The sequence below is a fragment of the Vipera berus genome, assembly GCF_964194415.1.
Source record: "Vipera berus genome assembly, chromosome: 1".
NCBI classification, from domain to species: domain Eukaryota; kingdom Metazoa; phylum Chordata; class Lepidosauria; order Squamata; family Viperidae; genus Vipera; species Vipera berus.
In genome coordinates, this window is record NC_138202.1 from 356079949 (window position 1) to 356099452 (window position 19504).

Sequence of the window (19504 nt, forward strand, 5' to 3'; positions counted from 1 at the left end):
TAATGAAGCCTAGCACTGTGTTGGCTTTTTTGGCAGCTGCAGCACAGGACTGGCTCATATTTAGGTGATCGTCCAATAGGACTCCGAGATCCCTCTCACAGTTACTACTATTAAGCAAAGTACCACCTATACTACTATACCTGTGCATTTAATTTTTCTTGCCTAAATGTAGAACCTTACTTTTTTCACCATTGAATTTCATTTTGTTAGATAGCGCCCAGTGTTCAGGTCTGTCAAGATCCTTCTGTATCTTAAGCCTGCCTTATGGAGTATTGGCTATTCCTACCAGGTTGGTGTCATCTGCAAATTTGATGAGTTCCCCATCTATCCCCTCGTCCAAATCGTTGATGAAGATGTTGAAGAGCACTGGGCCCAGAACAGAGCCCTGGGGCACCCCACTACACACTTCCCTCCATGTAGATGCAGTTCCATTGAGGACCACACGCTGAGTACGGCTGGTCAGCCAGCTACGAATCCATCTGGTAGTGATGCTGTCTAACCCACATTTTTCTATCTTATCAAGTAGTAGGTTGTGGTCTACTTTAACAAATGTCTTACTGAAGTCCAAGTACATTATATCCACAGCATTCCTCTGATCCACTAATTTTGTCACTTGGTCAAAGAATGCAATCAGATTTGTGTGGCATGATCTGTTTTTGACAAACCCATGTTGGCTTTTAGTAATGAGTTTGTTTGCCTCTAGTTGTTTGCTGATTCGTTGTTTGATTTTCTTTTCCAGAATCTTCCCAGGTATTGAGGTCAGGCTGATAGGTCTGTAATTTCCTGGAACCACTTTTTTTTCTTCTTTTTTGAAGATGGAAACTACATCAGCTCTTTTTCAGGCCTCTGGTAAGTTCCCCAGTGCTACAGGATCTTTGAAAAATCTAGTTCAGTGGTTCTGAGATCACATCTGCCACTTCCATGAGAACCTTGGGATGTAATCCATCTGGTCCTGGTGATTTGAACTCATCTAGGCTGGACAGGTGCTTACTTACCATTTTCTTGCCTATCTTGTGTTTCTAATCCACTTTTTATGGTACTGTTTTTGATAGGTTGGACTGTTTTTTCCCTTTGTGCAAAAAACAAATTAAATAGTTCTGCTTTCTCCCTATTGCTTGCCACCTTCTTGCCACTTTCTCCCACTAATGGACCAATCATTTCCTTAACTTTCTTCTTGTTTTTTACATGTTGAAAGAAGCTTTTATTTTTATTTTTATTACTTTTGACAACTTTTGTTGCAAGCCTTAGTTCATTTTGAGCCTTAGCTTTCCTCACTTCATCTTTGCAGGTTCGGGCTATTTGCTGATATTGTGCCTTAGTTATGTGCCCCTCTTTCCACCTTTTATACTTGTCCTTTTTGTCTTTCAATTTATCAGAGAGTTCTTTATACAGCCATGCTAGTTTCTTTTGAGAGCTGCTATTTTTCTTCTTCGTTGGTATTATGCTAGACTGGGCTTTTATTATCTCACTTTTCAAAATTTCCCAAGCTTCTTGAGTTGTTTTCCCCTTGAGGATTCTCATCCATGGAATCCTTCCCAAGCTCTAAGTTTATTGGGATTAGCGCTCTTGAAGTCCAAGACTCTAGTTTGACTGTGTTCTATTGCTTGTGCTTGCATAAGGTTGAATTCCAATATTGCATGATCACTTCCCCCCAAGGTTCCTGTGGCTTCGACACCTTCTATCATTTCATCTCTGTTTGTGAGAATTAAATCCAATATGGCTAATCCCCTAGTTCCCTTCTCTACTTTTTGGGAGAGAAAGTGGTCTGCTAGGTTTAACAGGAATCTCATTTGATCTTCCACTTGGTGCAGAGTTTGTCTCCCAGTTGATGTCAGGGTAATTAAAATCCCCCATTACTATTGTGATGCGCTTCCTACATACCTTAGTTAGCTGACTAGAAAACACTTCATCTATTTTCTCTGTTTGGCTGGGTGGCCTATAGTATGCACCTATGGCAATGTCATTTTTCCCCTTTTTATATTGACCCAAATGCATTTGACACAGTTTTCATCATAGTTGTGCTCTATTTCTGTAGAGATGTAGTTATTTCTTATAGAGAGAGCAACTCCACCTCCTCTTTTATTTGGTCTGTTTCTTTTAAATAATTTTAACCCCTCTAGTTGTGTGTTCCATTTGTGTGTTTCATCCCACCAAGTTTCTGTAATGGCAACAATATCATATCTGCCCTCATTTACCTGAATTTCTAATTCACCATTTGTTCCTCGTGCTCTGTGTGTTGGTGTATAGACATTTGAGTCCTTTATGACTGACCCTGTGTTTACTTTCTACATAACCTGTGTGGTGCCTGAGTTCCCCAATTTTCTTACCACCTGTTTGATTAGTGCACTTGGTGTGGCACTCACTATTAAAAGCTTGATTTTGCTTGACAGCTAGGTTGATATTCTTGTCCACAGAGACACATCTATGTTACATGCACTGATAACCCTATAATTTTTAGATTGCCGAGGACAGGAATGTTCTGTATCAATTAACTCACTGTCCCCATTGTTCGGTTTAAAATATTGAAATATTTGATGTGTTTCTTTTGACTGGTTGCTGTAAGTGCCTAGGATCATGGGTGACAGAATTAACAGAACTGAATAACAGAGTTGAAAAGGACCTTGGAGGTCTTCTAGTCCAACCCAAGCAGGAGACCCTACGCCATTTCAAACAAATGGTTGTCTAATCTCTTCTTAAAAACTTTCAGTTATGGAGCACCCACAACTTCTAAAAGCAAGTCGTTCCACTGATTAATCGTTCTCACTGTCAGGAAATTCCTCCTTAGTTCTAGGTTGGTTCTCTTGTTGATCAGTTTCCATCCATGGCTTCTTGTCCTGCCTTCAGGTGCTCTGGAGAATAGCTTGACTCCCTCTTCTTTGGGGCAGCCCCTGAGATACTGGAACACTGCTATCATGTCACCCCGAGTCCTTCTCTTCTTTACACCAGACATACCCAATTCCAGCAGCCGTTCCTTATATGTTTTCGATGTTGAGACTCTAGAAAGAGTGCAGAGAAGAGCAACAAAGATGATCAGGGGAGTGGAGGCTAAAACATATAAGGAAGAGTTGCTGGAATTGGGTATGTCTAGTTTAATGAAGAGAATGACTAGGAGTGACATGATAACAGTGTTCCAATATCTCAGGGGCTGCCACAAAGAGGAGGGAGTCAAGCTATTCTCCAAAGCGTCCGAAGGCAGGACAAGAAGCAACGGATGGAAACTAACCGAGAGAAGCAACGAGGAATTAAGGAGAAACTTCCTGACAGTGAGAACAATTAACCAGTGGAACAACCTGCCTCCAGAAGCGGTGAATGCTCCAACACTGGAAGATTTTAAGAAGAGACTGGACAGCCATTTGTCTGAAATGGCATAGGGTTTCCTGCCTGAGCAGGGGATTGGACTAGATGACCTCCAAGGTCCCTCCCAACGTTATAATGATGATGATGATGATGATGATGATTCTGTTTTCATTGTGAACTGACCAGATGTGAATTGATGGGTTTTGCTTCCTTTTTTTAAACAAAAATAAAACCAGATACAGATAGTCCTCAATTTACACCCATTCGTTTAGTGACCTTTTAAAGTTACATCACTGAAAAAAGTGATTTATGACCATTTTCTCACCTACGACCATTGCAGCATCCTTGTGTTCATGTGATCAAAATTCGGATGCTGGGAAAAGTGGACTAGAATTCACCATCTCCTGGTGATTGGCCCAAGCCACCCAGTGGGCGTTCATGCCTAAGGCAGGACCAGAATTCACCATCTCCTGGTGATTGCCCCAAAATCTCCCAGCTGGTTTCCATATCTAAGGTAGGGCTGGAACTCACACCTCCTGTATTAGATACTGTGTGTTAGCAGCCTTGGGTTATTCAACAAAATAATAAAGGTGGACACACACACACACACACACACACACACACACACAGAGAGAGAGAGAGAGAGAGAGAGAGAGAGAGATGGATGAGAGGGGGAGAAAAAGAGATAGATGATAGATAGATAGATAGATAGATAGATAGATAGATAGATAGATAGATAGATAGATAGATATGGATAGATAGATAGATAGATAGATAGATAGATAGATAGATAGATAGATAGAGAGAGATAGATAGATAGATAGATAGATAGATAGATAGATAGATAGACAGACAGACAGAGATAATGAATGGAGAGAAAGAAAGAAAGAAAGAAAGAAAGAAAGAAAGAAAGAAAGAAAGAAAGAAAGAAAGAAAGAAAGAAAGAAAGAAAGAAAGAAAGATGATAGATAGATGATAGATAGATAGATAGATAGATAGATAGATAGATAGATAGATAGATAGATAGATAGATAGATAGAGGAAGGGAGGGATCAAGGGAGGGAGGGACGGATGGATGGATGGACAGACAGATGGACGGATGGACAGACAGATAGATGGATGATAGATTTATTTATTTTATTTTTTATTTTAATCCCATTTATATCCCGCCCTTCTCCAAAGACTCAGGGCGGCTTACAATTTAAGCACAAACCAACGTGCTTAAATTGATGAGAGAGATGCTAGCTAGCTAGAGACAGACAGACAGACAGACAGACAGACAGACAGACAGACAGACAGACATAGAATGAGTGACATCCAGACTTCGAAATTACCTACCAGCATCACCACTGCAAGCCAACTTGGTACGTTTCAGCTCAGCCAGGAAGAGACGCTGGCTTCGGGAATGGCAGAGATGACGTGGTCCATCCTGGCAAGGAGAAAAGTGTGGGGCTGGACCACCAAATCCTCCCCAAAGATTTGCCATTTCAAAGGTCCCCCACCTTGTGGCTCAGGAGGATTCAAACTGCCCCCCTTCCATCCATTCCCAGGTCTCAGGTTGAAAAAAGAGAGAGAAAAACCAAAGAGGAAGAAAATTATTTGAATATTTTTTTTTATTGAAAGTTGTGAGAGGACTCATCCCAAAAAATCGAACCAAGAAGATACCCGAATAACCAGCACATTTTCTAATGATGCCATTTAAAAAAAAACCCAATATATATAGCACACCGTCCATGTGATATTTTAAATTTTCATATACTTTTAAACGTTTCTGGTATTCTTTCTTTCTCTCCCCCACTCTGGAGTGAAAAATAAAAACCTGAGGTTGGTTCCTGTACTGATTTTTTCTTTCTTTCTTTCTTTCTGTTAATACCCCACACTGTAAAAGTTTTTTTTTAAAAAAAATCATTCATTCGTTATTTATGGTTGTTCTTTGAACTATATATAAGGAGAAAGTTGTATTTTCCCTGTTGAGTTCCTTCTGAAGGATTTGATCGTCTCCTTGCCCTTTATAGCCGGATCTAAATATAATGATTGTCTTCCAACACGCGGGATAAATTTTTTCCTTGTTTTTTTGTGTGTTTTTTTTTTAGATACAGAACAAAATTTTTCTTCCGTTCACAAAGAGTTAAAACAAGCAGGTCAAAAAAAAAATTCAAGATGGTCGCTCCGCCCTTGCCTTCAAAGCCCCGCTTTTCACTGGAAGAGTGGGCGGGGCTTGGACTGCACCGCCCTTGCCACACCCACTTGGCATTTGACCCCGCCCCAGGGACCTCTGAAAAAAACAGACCTTCATTTACAAATATATACACGTTGACGTAAAATGAAAAAAGAAGAAGGAAAAAAAAAAGAAATCAAACATGAGTTAAACTCTAATTATGTACACTCCAATGTACAGCTCTAAATAAATTAATACCAATTTTTGCATATTTGGGAGGGGGGGATTTGTTATAGCTTATTTACAGAAATTACCGTTTTATTCCATAAATATTATGTTTCTTTTTCTTTCTTTTTTTTTCCTTTTTAAATTTTTTTTCTTTTCGATACGCAGAGAGAAAGTCCCCCCCCTCGAAGAAAAAGATCCACACGTGGATTGTACCAACTCTGAAAGCTGGGGGGGGGAGAGAGAGAGAAAGAGAGAGAGAGAGAGAGAGAGAGAGAGGGAGGGAGGGAGGGACATTCGTGTTTATTTTGCTTTTTTTTTTTTGCTTTTTGGTGGCCTTCAACCTTGGTGAGCAGAGAGCGCTTGGGAAAACGTCGGTCGCTCGCCTCCTCTTGCCGATATAAACCCAATTTGCTAACATTTATAGCTTGGCAAATACAATTTTAAAAAAAGGCTCGCATCTTCCCCTTTTCCTAGCATCGTCGTCCGCGTTTCAAAGTTCAAATTCTCGGAGGGAGAAAAAGCGCCGAGGGTTTTCCCGAAACGAGTTGGAGGTGATCTAGGACACGGGTAGGCAACCTTGGCTCTTTTATGACTGGCGGACTTCAACTCCCAGAATTCCTGAGCCAGCTGCTGGCTCAGGAATTCTGGGAGTTGAAGTCCGCCAGTCATAAAAGAGCCAAGGTTGCCTACCCCTGACCTAGGACGTGGCCTTCCTCTCTGACGTCCATTTTAGGGATGCACTTGGATGAAAACGGACCTCTTCTGCTCGATCCGGGGCCCAGGAAAGACGTAAATATCGGCGGGCGGTTGAGATCACAGCACGAGTTCGAAAACCTGGTCAGCAATGGCCTTCCTACATGCTTTTCCTGTCTCCTTGGCTTGGCCCTTGGCCCCACCCGCGCGCCTGAGCGGACGCCGAGCTACTGATGCTTATGGAGCCTTCGACCCATCTCGATCTCCTCTCCTCTTTTTTCTTAAAAAATAAATATTTATATACTATGTGCTGTACAGCCTCTCTCTTTGCCGGGGACTCCTTAAGCTCTTGGGGGTTGGCTGCTTCCGTGAACCGTCGACTTGGGGGAATTCCTACTAGGCGACACTTCCCTTTGGCTTTCCAAACCGCTGACCAGTCTCTGGATGTTCTGCAGCTCGTTCATGGGACCCTTCAAAGATGGCTTGGGGGACAGAGATGCCGGCGGGTTGCTGGGTTTCGGGACGGGCAGATCCGAAAGAGGACTGGATTCCCGACTGCTCCCGGCCTTGGAGGCTTCCGAGCCGATGTTCAAGCTGGCGGGCAAGCCGGTGGTGAGGAGGCTGGTGCTGGGAGGAATGGCCACCGGAACCTGGTAAGGGTTGAAACGCGGGCGAGGTCGAGCGCTGCTCAGGAAGGGGTTCCGGGACAGTGAGCTGGCAGTGGTGGCGCTGGTCACCGGCATAGCAGAGGCCGCGGCAGCTGCAGCCGCCATGTAAGTGTACGGGTAAGGAAAGAGTCCGCCAAAGGCAGGCAGTGGGATTCCCTGGAAGGAGAAAAGAAGAGAGGGAGAAAGCGTCAGCCGGGAATAGTACAGGCGCTCCTCGAATTACGGCAGTCTGTTTAGTGACCGTTTGAAATTACCACGCTTGCGGGCAAGATGCTGACTCTGTAAACCGCTTAGAGAGGGCTGTAAAAGCACTGTGAAGCGGTATATAAGTCTGAACCAGGGGTAGGTAAGCTTGGCTCTTTTGTGACTCGTGAACTTCAACTCCCAGAATTCCTGAGCCAGCCATGCTGAGGGGAAAGGGAGAGGTTTCCAAGCTGAGCCAGGCTGGCTCAGGAATTCTGGGAGTTGAAGTCGACAAGTCATGAAGGGGCCATAATTCCCCCATGCTGGCTCAGGAATTCTGGGAGTTGAAGTCCACAAGTCATGAAGGGGCGAACGTTTTCCCCATGCTAGCTCAGGAATTCTGGGAGTTGAAGTCCACAAGGCATGAAGGGGCCATAATTCCCCCATGCTGGCTCAGGAATTCTGGGAGTTGAAGTCCACGAGTCATAAAAGAGCCAAGGTTGCCTACCCCTGGTCTAAGTGCTACTGTGATTGCAGGCTAACTCTGCCCACTGCCAAGTGTTCGATCCTGACCGGCTCAAGGCTGACTCAGCCTTCCATCCTTCTGAGGTTGGTAAAATGAGGACCCAGATTGTTGGGGGCAGTATGCTGACTCTGTAAACTGCTTAGAGAGGGCTGTAAAGCACTGTGAAGCGGTATATAAGTATAAGCGTTACTGCTATTGCTACAACTGCACTAAAAAAAAGGAACCGTTTTTCACACTTACAACCGTTGCAGCATCTCCACGATCACGTAATCAAAATCCGGACACTCGTCAACTGACTCACATTGATGACAGCTGCAGTCTCCCTGAGTTATATGATCCCCTTTCGCGACCTTCTGATAAGCAGTCGATGGGGAAATCCAGATTCACTTAACAACCATGTGACTAACTTAACAAGTGCAGTGATTCACTTAACAACTGTGGCAAGGAAGGTCGTAGAATGGAGCAAAACCCGCTTTGCAACTGTCTCGCTTAACAAACAGAAATTTGGGGCTTCATTGCGGTCGTATGCCGAGGACTCCCTGTAGTTCTGCCCTTAACTGTCAGATTACATTCACAGGATCTTGCGGGTCTAAAGGTAGACCTCCTCTCCCCTCTCACTTTTACAATCCAAAAATCTAAGGAGGATCCCTTCTCAGATGTTTGCCATGCCCCTTTCCTTCTAGGGGGTCAGCTGCCTCTTCTCTGACTGTTGCTTAGACCAGGCGTCTCCAACCCCTGGTCCGTGGACTGGTACCGAGCCGCGGCATGCCAGCAACCAGTCCGCACAAACAAGCAAAGGCCCATCTGCATCCAGTTTTGGTCACCACGATGTAAAAAAGATGTTGAGACTCTGGAAAGAGTGCAGAGAAGAGCAACAAAGATGATCAGGGCACTGGAGGCTAAAACATATAAGGAACAGTTGCTGGAATTCGGTATGTCTAGTTTAATGAAGAGAAGAACGAGGCGTGACACGATAGCAGTGTTCCAATATCTCAGGGGCGGCCCCAAAGAAGAGGGAGTCAAGCTGTTCTCCTCAAAAGCACCTGAAGGTAGGACAAGAAGCCACGGAGGGAAACTAATCAAGTAACCTAGAACTAAGGAGAAATTTCCTGACAGTTAGAACAATTAACCGGTGGAACAACCTGCCTCCAGAAGCCGTGAATGCTCCAACACTGGAAGTTTGTCTGAAATGGTATATAGGGTTTCCTGCCTGAGCAGGGGGTTGGACTAGATGACCTCCAAGGTACATCATTATTATTATTATTATTATTATTATTATTATTATTATTATTATTATTATTATTATTATTATTATTATTATTATTATTTCTCCAAAGCACCTGAAAGCAGGACAAGAAGCAACGGATGGAAACTAGTCAAGGAGAGAAGCAACCTAGAACTAAGGAGAAACTTCCTGACAGTGAGAACAATTAACCAGTGGAACTCCTTGCCTCCAGAAGCGGTGAATGCTCCAACACTGGAAGTTTTTAACAAGAGACTGGACAGCCATTTGTCTGAAATGGTATAGGATTTCCTGCCTGAGCAGGGGGTTGGACTAGATGACCTCCAAGGTCCCTTCCAACTTCTTCTTCTTCTTCTTCTTCTTCTTCTTCTTCTTCTTCTTCTTCTTCTTCTTCTTCTTCTTCTTCTTCTTCTTCTTCTTCTTCTTCTTCTTCTTCTTCTTCTTCTTCTTCTTCTTCTTCTTCTTCTTCTTCTTCTTCCTCCTCCTCCTCCTCCTCCTCCTCCTCCTCCTCCTCTTCTTCTTCTTCTTCTTCTTCTTATTATTATTATTATTATTATTATTATTATTATTATTATCTGTGGGATGCAGACAGCAGGCAAAACCACGCACTCTCTGGTCCATGGAAAAACCTCTCTGCATGGAACTGGTCCCTGGTGCCCAAAAGGTTGGGGGCCTCTGGCTTAGACTGTGACTCTTCCTCCTGAGAAGCGGGCAAACCCTACGACTTATCTGAAACTTCCTCTCCTCTTTTTTTCTTAAAAAGTAAACATTTTCAGGTAGTCCTCCACTGACCAACCGTAATTGAGCCCAAAACCTCTGTCGCTAGGCGAGACACTTGTTAAGTGGCTTTTGCCATCTTTTTGCGACCTTTCTCGCCACAGCGGTGAAGTGGATCCCTGCAGGTATTAAATTAGCCACACAGTTGTTCAGCGAATCTGGCTTCCCCCCCCCCCCGTTGGCTTGGCTTGTCAGAAGGTCCCAAAAGGGGGAATCACATGACCCCTGGGACACTGCCACCGTCGTAAATGCGAGTCAGTTGCCAAGCGTCTGAATTTTGATCACGTGACCACGGGGATGCTGCAACGGTTGAAAGCGTGAAAAACGGTCATAAATCACTTTTCCCGGTGCCATTGTAAGTTCAAATGGTCACTAAGTGAACTGTTGTAAACCGAGGACTGCTTGCGGTTTAACATAAATGTATATATGTAGTCCTTGACTTACAACAATTCACTGAGTGATCATTCAAAGTTACAATGGCAGTGAAAAAAGTGACTTATATAAGTCAATCAGTCAACCGGAATAGATCTGGAAGGGACCTTGGAGGTCTTCTAGTCCAGCCTTCCCCTCAAGCAGGAGAACCTCTACATTTCAGACAGGTGGCTCTCCAGTCTCTTCTTAAAAACCTCCAGTGATGGAGCACCCACAACTTCTGGAGGCAAGCAGTTCCACTGGTTAATTGTCCTCACTGTTAGGAAGTTTCTCCTGAGTTCTAGGTTGCTTCTCTCCTTGATTAGTTTCCATCCGTTGTTTCTTGTCCTACCCTCTGGTGTTTATATGTCACTTACATTTATTATTGTTGTTAATAATAATAATAATAATAATAACAACATTGGAAGGGAACTTGGAGGTCATCTAGTCCAACCCTCTGCTCCACTAAGAGGCCCTATACCATTTCAGACAAATGGCTGTCCAGTCTCTTCTTAAAAACTTCCAGTGCTGGAGCATCCACAGCTTCTGGAGGCAGGTTGTTCCACGGGTTAATTGTTCTCACTGTCAGGAAGTCTGTCCTTAGTCCTAGGTTGCTTCTCTCTTTGATGAGTTTCCATCCATTGCTTCTTGTCCTACCTTCAGGGGTTGTGGAGAATGGCTTGACTCCCTCTTCTTTGGGGCAGCCCCTGAGATACTGGAACACTGCTATCATCTCATCCTTCTCTTCGTTAAATTAGACAGAGCCAATTCCAGCAACTGATCCTTATATGTTTTAGCCTCCAGTCCCTTGATCATCTTTGTTGCTCTTCTCTGCACTCTTTCCAGAGTCTCAACATCTTTTTTACATCAAGGGCTACCTCTGCACTTATTCCCATGCATTTTTTTTTTCCTGGTGCTAGAAAATCAGGAGAAGTGCAAAGCTGTCAGACCAGCAATTGTTTTCTTCATTTGCACAGCAGTTGTGAGCAATTACAGCTGGGTTTCATGTGAATCCAGTAAAACATTCCCCATTCTATTCCCATAAATACTGCAGGCAGTTTCCCACCCACATCAAACCCTTCGTCAATTTATTTGCTTAGTAACTGTATATCCTGCCCAGTCCTTAGCGGCTTGGCTGTGACCCATAAAAGAAAACAGCTACATTAAAAAAAATAAATCAGGATTATAAATTTTAAATGCAACATAAAATATCAGCCAAGGAAACGCCGTCCGGCGAAGAAAGCTAAAAGCAGCAAGCTCGACTTTTTTCGACTTGAGTTCGAAAATCTGGGAATACAGGTGGTCCTCGACTTACAACCGTTCATCTAGTGACGGTTTGAAGTTACAACAGCCCTGAAAAAAAGTGACTTAGGACCGTCTTTCGCTCGATCGTTGCAAGATCCCCGTGGTGCCGTGATCAAAATTCAGACGCTTGGCAACTGACTTGTATTTATGACGGTTGCTGGGACAAGCAAAGTCAATGGGGAAGTGAGATTCACTTAACAACCGTGTGTCTAAGTTAACAACTGTAGTCAGTCACTTAACCCCTGTGACGAGAAAGATCACCAAATGGGGCAAAGCTCACTTAACAACTGTCTTGCTTAACGACAGAAATTTTGGCTCAGTTGTGGTCGTACGTTGAGGACGACCTGTACCGAGATGAACAGAAAAATACATCTGGATTTCAAACCTTGGAAAACAGGAGGGTTTTTTTTTCCCCTGGTGTCAAAGATGGTAGATTTAAATCCTCGTTTCTCAACCTCAGCCATTTAAAGATGGGTGGACTTCAACGCCCAGGATTCCTCAGCCAGCATTTGAGGATTGCATTTTAATTGGTAAATTCTTGGGAGGTGGGTGAAGTGGTCCTGATGATCTATCTTAAGAAAGTCATGTGCAGAACATAATTCCGCCACTTTTTAGAGGACTTACAAAAAATTTGCACTGGAGAAAAGTTATTTCTCTGGATCAATACAGGTCGTTTTCAACTTATGGCATACTTGAAGTTTGAAGCTACGTCAGCGGTCAAAAAAGTAAGTTTCGACCGGTCCTCGTATTTATGTCTGTCACAATGACCTTGGGGGTCACATAATCCTCGGCAACAATCACACATTTACAATAGTCATGGAATTCCACTGTCTAATTCAGGGGTCTTCAAACTTGGCCCTTTTATGACTTGTGGACTTCAACTCCCAGAATTCCTCAGCCAGGCATGCGTGCCTGGCTGAGGAATTCTGGGAGTTAAAGTCCACAAGTCATAAAAGGGCCAAGTTTGAAGACCCCTGGTCTAATTGATAGCTATTCCTAATCTTGCCAGCCAAAATCTGCCAGGGAAAGCAGATTTCCTTAACAACTGCATGATACATTTAACAACTAAAGTGACTTGCTTAACAACTGTGGCACAAATGGTAATAAAGTAGGACAACTGACTTAGCCAGTGTCTTACTTAGCAAAGGAAATGTTGGGCCCAATTGTAGTCATAGGTCAAGGACTGTCCTTAAATAAAATCATTTATAGATTGCCTTTTATAACATATGCTTAATTGGAACAGTGACTCAACTTCCCTCTCTCTCTCTCTCTCCTTCGTCATATGGACTAGAACACTGTAATTAAATTGGATTGTTCTTCCTGCTAGAAAAATGAAACCATGTTGCTTGGCTGTTTTCCATCCTACCTGCCAAAATAATTTATCAGGGCAACCCGAGTTTCATTTCACAATACCGTATTTTGAGTGTTCTGTTCAGAAGTGAGGCCCGCTAGTAAATACGGCAGTCTTTTCAGGTAAATAGCTGGGTGGGGTTAGTCAAAACACGGTCAAACTGTGGCGATTTTGTAGAAGTCATAAATGCAACCAGATTCTCACAGGATGAAAAAAAAAACATGAATTTTTTTGGGGGAAAAAACCCAACCTCACACACCTAAATAAGAGTCTTCTTTTTTTTTAAAGGAAGTTGTTCTGCTGCAAACGCAGAAAAAATTCTGCAATCACGGAAAAAACATATCTATAGAAATATGTTGTGGGAAGAAACCAGAAGAAAGAAATATTGGGGGGGGGGGGGGGTATTAGAAAGGCAGAATATATTTCCCCCAAAGGAATAATGGAGAAAATCTTTAAAAAAGACAGGAATCAGCCCCCAGAAACCAACCCCAGCCCCTCTCCCCCAAGTGGAAACTAGGCAGAGGCCAGATTTTAGAAATGCAGATGTGATAACCCTTTCAGAAAGGGAAAGGGACCCAGGAAGCTAGAAGCTGATGAGATTAGGAAGACAAAGACCCCTAAAATCTACATAACCCCACCCAAACTCTAAGAACATTAAACCTAATAGGATTAACGCGGTGGGGACGCGGTGGCTCAGTGGGTTAGGACGCTGAGCCTGTCCATCAGAAGGTCGGCAGTTTGGCGGGTCGAATCCCGAGTGCCGCATAAAAGAGTGAGTGCCTGTTACTCGTCCCAGCTTCTGCCAACCTAGCAGTTTGAAAGCACGTAAAAATGCGAGTAGAAAAATAGGGACCACTACGGTGGGAAGGTAACAGCGTTCCGTGCGCCTTTGGCGTCTAGTCATGCCGGCCACATGACCACGGAGACGTCCTCGGACAAGCACTGGCTCTTCAGCTTTGAAACGGAGATGAGCACCGGCCCCTAGAGTTGGAAACGACTAGCACGCATGTGCGGGGGGAACCTTTACCTTTTACCAATACCAAAAGGGCATACTCAGACTCAGGTCAAAGTACATCACACAGGAAATACAAAGCCTCAAACAGGAACAAGAAACAACCTCAAAAGCCCAAGAAGGTATAAAAACCCACCACTCCCTGCTCCATGTGGTCAGTTTTTTCCCAGAGCCATCTTTCTGTCTGGCTCTCCTCTTCAATAAACGACAACCTTCTTTTTAAAGCAGCCTCCATGTTGTTTATTCCCGGCTTAGACTGCACCCTGATGAAGATTTTTCATTCAACAATGTCTCGCCAAAGAAAAACCTAATTCATTTTTTTTCCCAGGTAAGCATGCACAGAAATGCAATCTCAATTTGGAAAACCATTTATGCAATCTCTCAATATTGAAGCACTTAAGACAGGCACGTAAAACAATACCTGGGCATTTTACGCCCCCCCTCCCCCTCCGCATGGAGACCGCATCTGTTCCTTTGGCTTGTTCCTGTCCAGCCAGAGTGAGATCAATTGAAATTAAAAATCAAATGTGAATAAGTAAGTGTACGCCATAGACGCAATATTGCTTTTATTTTGAAGATGACTGCTACCTATTTTTTTCCCAATTTAAATATGCGTGTGTGCGTGCAGGTCTACGCATCTTTGCAGTACAGCTAGTCCTTACGACTTATGACCACAATGGAGCCCAAAATTTCTGTTGTTAAGTGAGACATTTTCAAAGTGAGTTTTGCCCCGTTTTACGACCTGTCTTGCCGCAGTTGATAAGTTAGTCAACACGGTTGTTAAGTGAATCTGGCTTCCCCATGGACTTTGCTTGTCAGAAAGTCACAAAAGAGGATCACGTGATCTTAGGAAACAGCAATGGTCATAAGTATGAGTCGGTTCGCAAGTGGCTGAATTTTGATCACATGACCATGGGGATGCTGGAAAGGCCGTAACTGTGAAAAACGGTCGCAAGTCACTTTTTCCAGTGCCGTTGTAACTTGGAATAGTCACTAAATGAACTGTTGTAAATTGAGGACGACCTGCAGTGTGTTGGTCTTATTGTTTCGATCCTCCACAACAGTCTGCATTTCTCCTGTGACTCCTTGGGAAAATTAATTGCCCTTCTTTGGAATAACTTTATCTACAGCTATGAGACAGCAACAATTTCAGCCAAACAAAATGAAGCATAAAAAGAGTAATGCAATTAAGAGGAACAGATAAAACTCCAGGTGCTTTTTTTTAAAAAAAATCCTTATGTATTGGAAACTCTGGGAAATTAAAAGAAACATTGGAATATTGCACCTTTGCATTTCAGATGCTCTTCTCCCGTTCCAAATCAGAATATTTAGATCAAGGGTCCTCAACCGTGGCGACTTTAAGACTGGTGGACTTCAACTCCCAGAAAAGGACTTGGCTGAGGAATTCTGGGAATTGAAGTCCACCAGTCTTAAAGTCGCCACGGTTAGGGACCCCTGTCTAGATAAAATGGCCGTCTGTATAGGCAGGAGAGGAAATGTTGAAAATAATCTGATTTTACATCTCCCGGCCATTTCTACTGATATCTCCTTCCGTTTGTTGTCAGGGAAAAGCCGAGTTAGTATATGGTAGCGCCTTTTCCAACAATCGAATGTTATTAAAAACGTTTGTGGTCACGATCGAGAAACCGTGTTCCCAGACTTCAAATTTTGACTTCCATCCATAACGTTCTTCTGCTATCTTTTTGATACTTCTATATTAACCTAAAGTTCTTATACAGATAGTTTTCAGGTTATGAACAAATATTATAGATAAATAAGTTAGTAAGTAAGTGAGGTTCTTTCTTTCTTTCTTTCTTTCTTTCTTTCTTTCTTTCTTTCTTTCTTTCTTTCTTTCCTTCTTTCTTTCCTTCTTTCTTTCTTTCCTTTCTTTCTTTCTTTCTTCTTTCTTTCTTTCTTTCTTTCTTCTTTCTTTCTTTCTTTCTTTCTTTCTTTCTCTTTCTTTTTTCCTTCCTTCCTTCCTTCCTTTTTTCCCTTTTTTATTTTCATTCTTTCTTCCTTCTTTCCTTTCTTTCTTTTTTCCTTCCTTTTTCCTTTTCCTCTTTCTTTCATTCTTTCTTTCTTTCCTTCCTTCTTTTTTCTTTTCTTTTCTTTCCTTTCTTTCTTTCTTTCTTCCTCCCTCCTTCCCTCCCTCGCTCCCTTCTTTTTTCCTTTCTCTCCTCTTTTCCTTTCTTTTTCCTTTCTTTCTTTTCTTTCTTTCCTATCTATCTACCTATCTATGCACTTCTTTCTGCATTTATTTATAGTCCATCTTTGATAGATTAATGGCTTTTAACAAACAAGTGCCCTTCCTGCCCCTTGCTGAGACAGGCAGCTATAGAAGAAATAAAATAAAATAATAAAATAAAATAAAAAAATAAAATAAAATAAAATAAAATAAAATAATAACATAACATAACATAATAACATAAAATAAAGCAAAGCAAAGCAAAGCAAGATGAGACAAGACAAGATAAGATGATAAGATGAGATGAGATAAGATTAAATAAAATATAAAATAAAATAAAGCAAAGCAAAGCAAAGCAAGACTAGATGAGACAAGATGATAAGATAAGGTAAGATAAGATGATGAAATAAAATTTAAAATAAAATAAAATAAAATAAAATAATAAAATAAAATAAAATAATAAAATAAAATAAAATAAAATAAAATAAAATAATAAAATAAAATAAAATAAAATAATAAAATAAAATAATAAAATAAAATAAAATAAAATAATAAAATAAAATAAAATAATAAAATAAAATAAAATAAAATAAAATAAAATAATAAAATAAAATAATAAAATAAAATAAAATAAAATAATGGAATTAGTGAGAAGCAACCAAAAGTTCTGCTTATATATTTTTTCCATTTATGCATTTATTTATTTATATCCTGCCTTTGTTTAAGGCGATGGCCTCTAAGAAACCTGAGATGGGTGTCTATTGAAATCAAAGAAACAAAGACAACTCAAAAATTTTTATCGAATCTCAAACAAAAAACATCCTGTAAAAGCACGCTTGCTCTCCGAATTTTCCTGCCCAGGAGGGAACTGCGTTCCTATCAGTGCTCCAAGAGGATTCTTGCCCTGGAGAAGATAATTGGGCATTTTTTTTTTATTTACAGAATGTAGAACCAGAGGGTTGGGGGGGACCTCGAAAGGTCTTCTAGTCCAACCCCCTGCTCAGGTAGGAGATCCTATACAATTCCAGACAAACGGCTGTCCAATGCTTTCCCTGAAACCATTAAAGACATTTCTTCTCTCTCTCTGACGGAGGAGATTTCTGAAAAGCTATTTTGATCCACACCAGCAGCTCACAGTCCCTGTACGATGATTATTATTATTATTATTATTTTCCTCACTGGGCTACTGCAAAAGTTGTGAATGTTTGCTGCCATATCAAGGCAGGCAGGGATTCCGGATGCAACGCCAGCTTTAACTCAGCTTTGGAGAACTGGGTGTTGTTGTTGTTGTTGTTGTTGTTGTTTTTAACCATCTTGAAACTTACCATAAATGTACAAACAGGATGGCATAATTCCACATCTGCTTATCATAAACTCTAAGGCACCGTTTGCATCCTTAAGGACTAGAAACTGCTTTAAAAAAAAAAAAGCAGCCATGCGTGAGAATTTGGTGACGTAGGCTGCAGCTTTTTTTGTGCCGGTTGGGAGGACGAAAACCCACAAAGAGGTCAAAATACATCCGGCTTCTAGCTCCCAAATAACTGCCTGGGTGGGGAAGGACGGACTGCTGTTGCTCCTCCAAGGTTTGGGGTGGACTTGTTACATAAAACAGATCATAGATCTGCCTTGCTCTATTGTCTAATCATTGGCACCATTGTCTGGTTCCTAATGCACAAAAGGGGCTATACTAAAAAAGACACAATTCACTCTTCTGGGACTCAAAATATGGCCCTCCCATCCCTGATTTAACTCTTTCTTTCTTTCTTTCTTTCTTTCTTTCTTTCTTTCTTTCTTTCTTTCTTTCTTTCTTTCTTTCTTTCTTTCTTTTTCTTCCTTTCCTTTCCTTTCCTTTCCTTTCTTTTTTTCCTTCCTTCCTTCCTTCCTTCCTTCTTTCTTTCTTTCTTTCTTTCTTTCTTTCTTTCTTTCTTTCTTTCTTTCTTTCTTTCTTTCTTTTTCTTCCTTTCCTTTCCTTTCCTTTTCTTTCTTTTTTCTTTCCTTCCTTCCTTCTTTCTTTCTTTCTTTCTTTCTTTCTTTCTTTCTTTCTTTCTTTCTTTCTTTCTTTCTTTTTCTTCCTTTCCTTTCCTTTTTTTCTTTCCTTCCTTCTTTCTTTCTTTCTTTCTTTCTGTCTTTCTTTCCTATCTATCTATTGTCTCTCTCTCTATCTCTCTCTATCTGTCTGTCTATCTCTCTATCTATTTGTCTATCTATGTATCTCTATCTATCATCTCTATCTATCCATCTCTATGTATCTCTGTCTGTCTGTCTGTCTGTCTGTCTGTCTGTCTATCTATCTATCTATCTATCTATCTATCTATCTATCTATCTATCTATCTATCTATCTATCTATCCTTTATTATTTTTACAAATAACTCAAGGCAGCAAACACATCCAACACATCTTCTTCCTCCTATGTACCCCACAACAACAACCCTGTAAAGTGGCTTGGGCTAAGAGAGAGTGACTGCCTCAAAGTCACCCAGCTAGTTTTCATCCCTGAGGCGGGACTAGAACTCTCCTTCTCCCAGTGATTGGCCCAAAGTCACCCAGCTGGTTTTCATGGCTAAGGTGGGACTAGAACTCTCCATCTCCCAGTGATTGGCCCAAAGTCACCCAGCTGGTTTTTCATGCCTAAGGCGGGACTAGAACTCTCCTTCTCCCAGTGATTGGCCAAAAGTCACCCAGCTGGTTTTTCATGCCTAAGGCGGGACTAGAACTCTCCATCTCCCAGTGATTGGTCCAAAGTCACCCAGCTGGTTTTTCATGCCTAAGGCGGGACTAGAACTCTCCATCTCCCAGTGATTGGCCCAAAGTCACCCAGCTGGTTTTCATGGCTAAGGCGGGACTAGAACTCTCCATCTCCCAGTGATTGGCCCAAAGTCACCCAGCTGGTTTTTCATGCCTAAGGCGGGACTAGAACTCTCCTTCTCCCAGTGATTGGCCCAAAGTCACCCAGCTGGTTTTTCATGCCTAAGGCGGGACTAGAACTCTCCATCTCCCAGTGATTGGTCCAAAGTCACCCAGCTGGTTTTTCATGCCTAAGGCGGGACTAGAACTCTCCATCTCCCAGTGATTGGCCCAAAGTCACCCAGCTGGTTTTCATGCCTAAGGCGGGACTAGAACTCTCCTTCTCCCAGTGATTGGCCCAAAGTCACCCAGCTGGTTTTTCATGCCTAAGGCGGGTCTAGAACTCACAGTTTCCTGGCCCAAAGTCTTCCCCGCTGGCTTTCACAGCTAAGGCAGGACTTGAACTCACAGTCTCCTACTTTCTGCCTTAACCACTAAACCCAACTGGGGTGTTTCATACATAAAACTGGGACAGGCTTGTAAGTACTTTGATATCTTGCAACAGGAGTGAGTGCCTGATCTCTCTGCTTACAGTTAGTCCTCAGCTTATGACCACAACTTGAACTGGAACTTCCATTGCTAAGCAAGGCGCTAGTTAAGTGAGCCCCACTTGATTTTGAGAC

General features: G+C 42.1%; 1 protein-coding gene across 1 annotated transcript in view; it reads right to left on the reverse strand.

The window, feature by feature from the left end:
• Positions 1–4073: 4073 nt before the first annotated feature.
• TBX2 (T-box transcription factor 2) overlaps positions 4074–19504 on the reverse strand; it is a gene marked incomplete at its 5' end in the record, with an annotated part of 46927 nt that continues 31496 nt past the window's right edge. Inside the window, one exon of the mRNA XM_081312774.1 lies at positions 4074–7200. Within this exon, the coding sequence (XP_081168900.1) occupies positions 6718–7200 (483 nt within the window). The 3' untranslated portion in view covers positions 4074–6717. The remainder of the gene's footprint in view (positions 7201–19504) is intronic.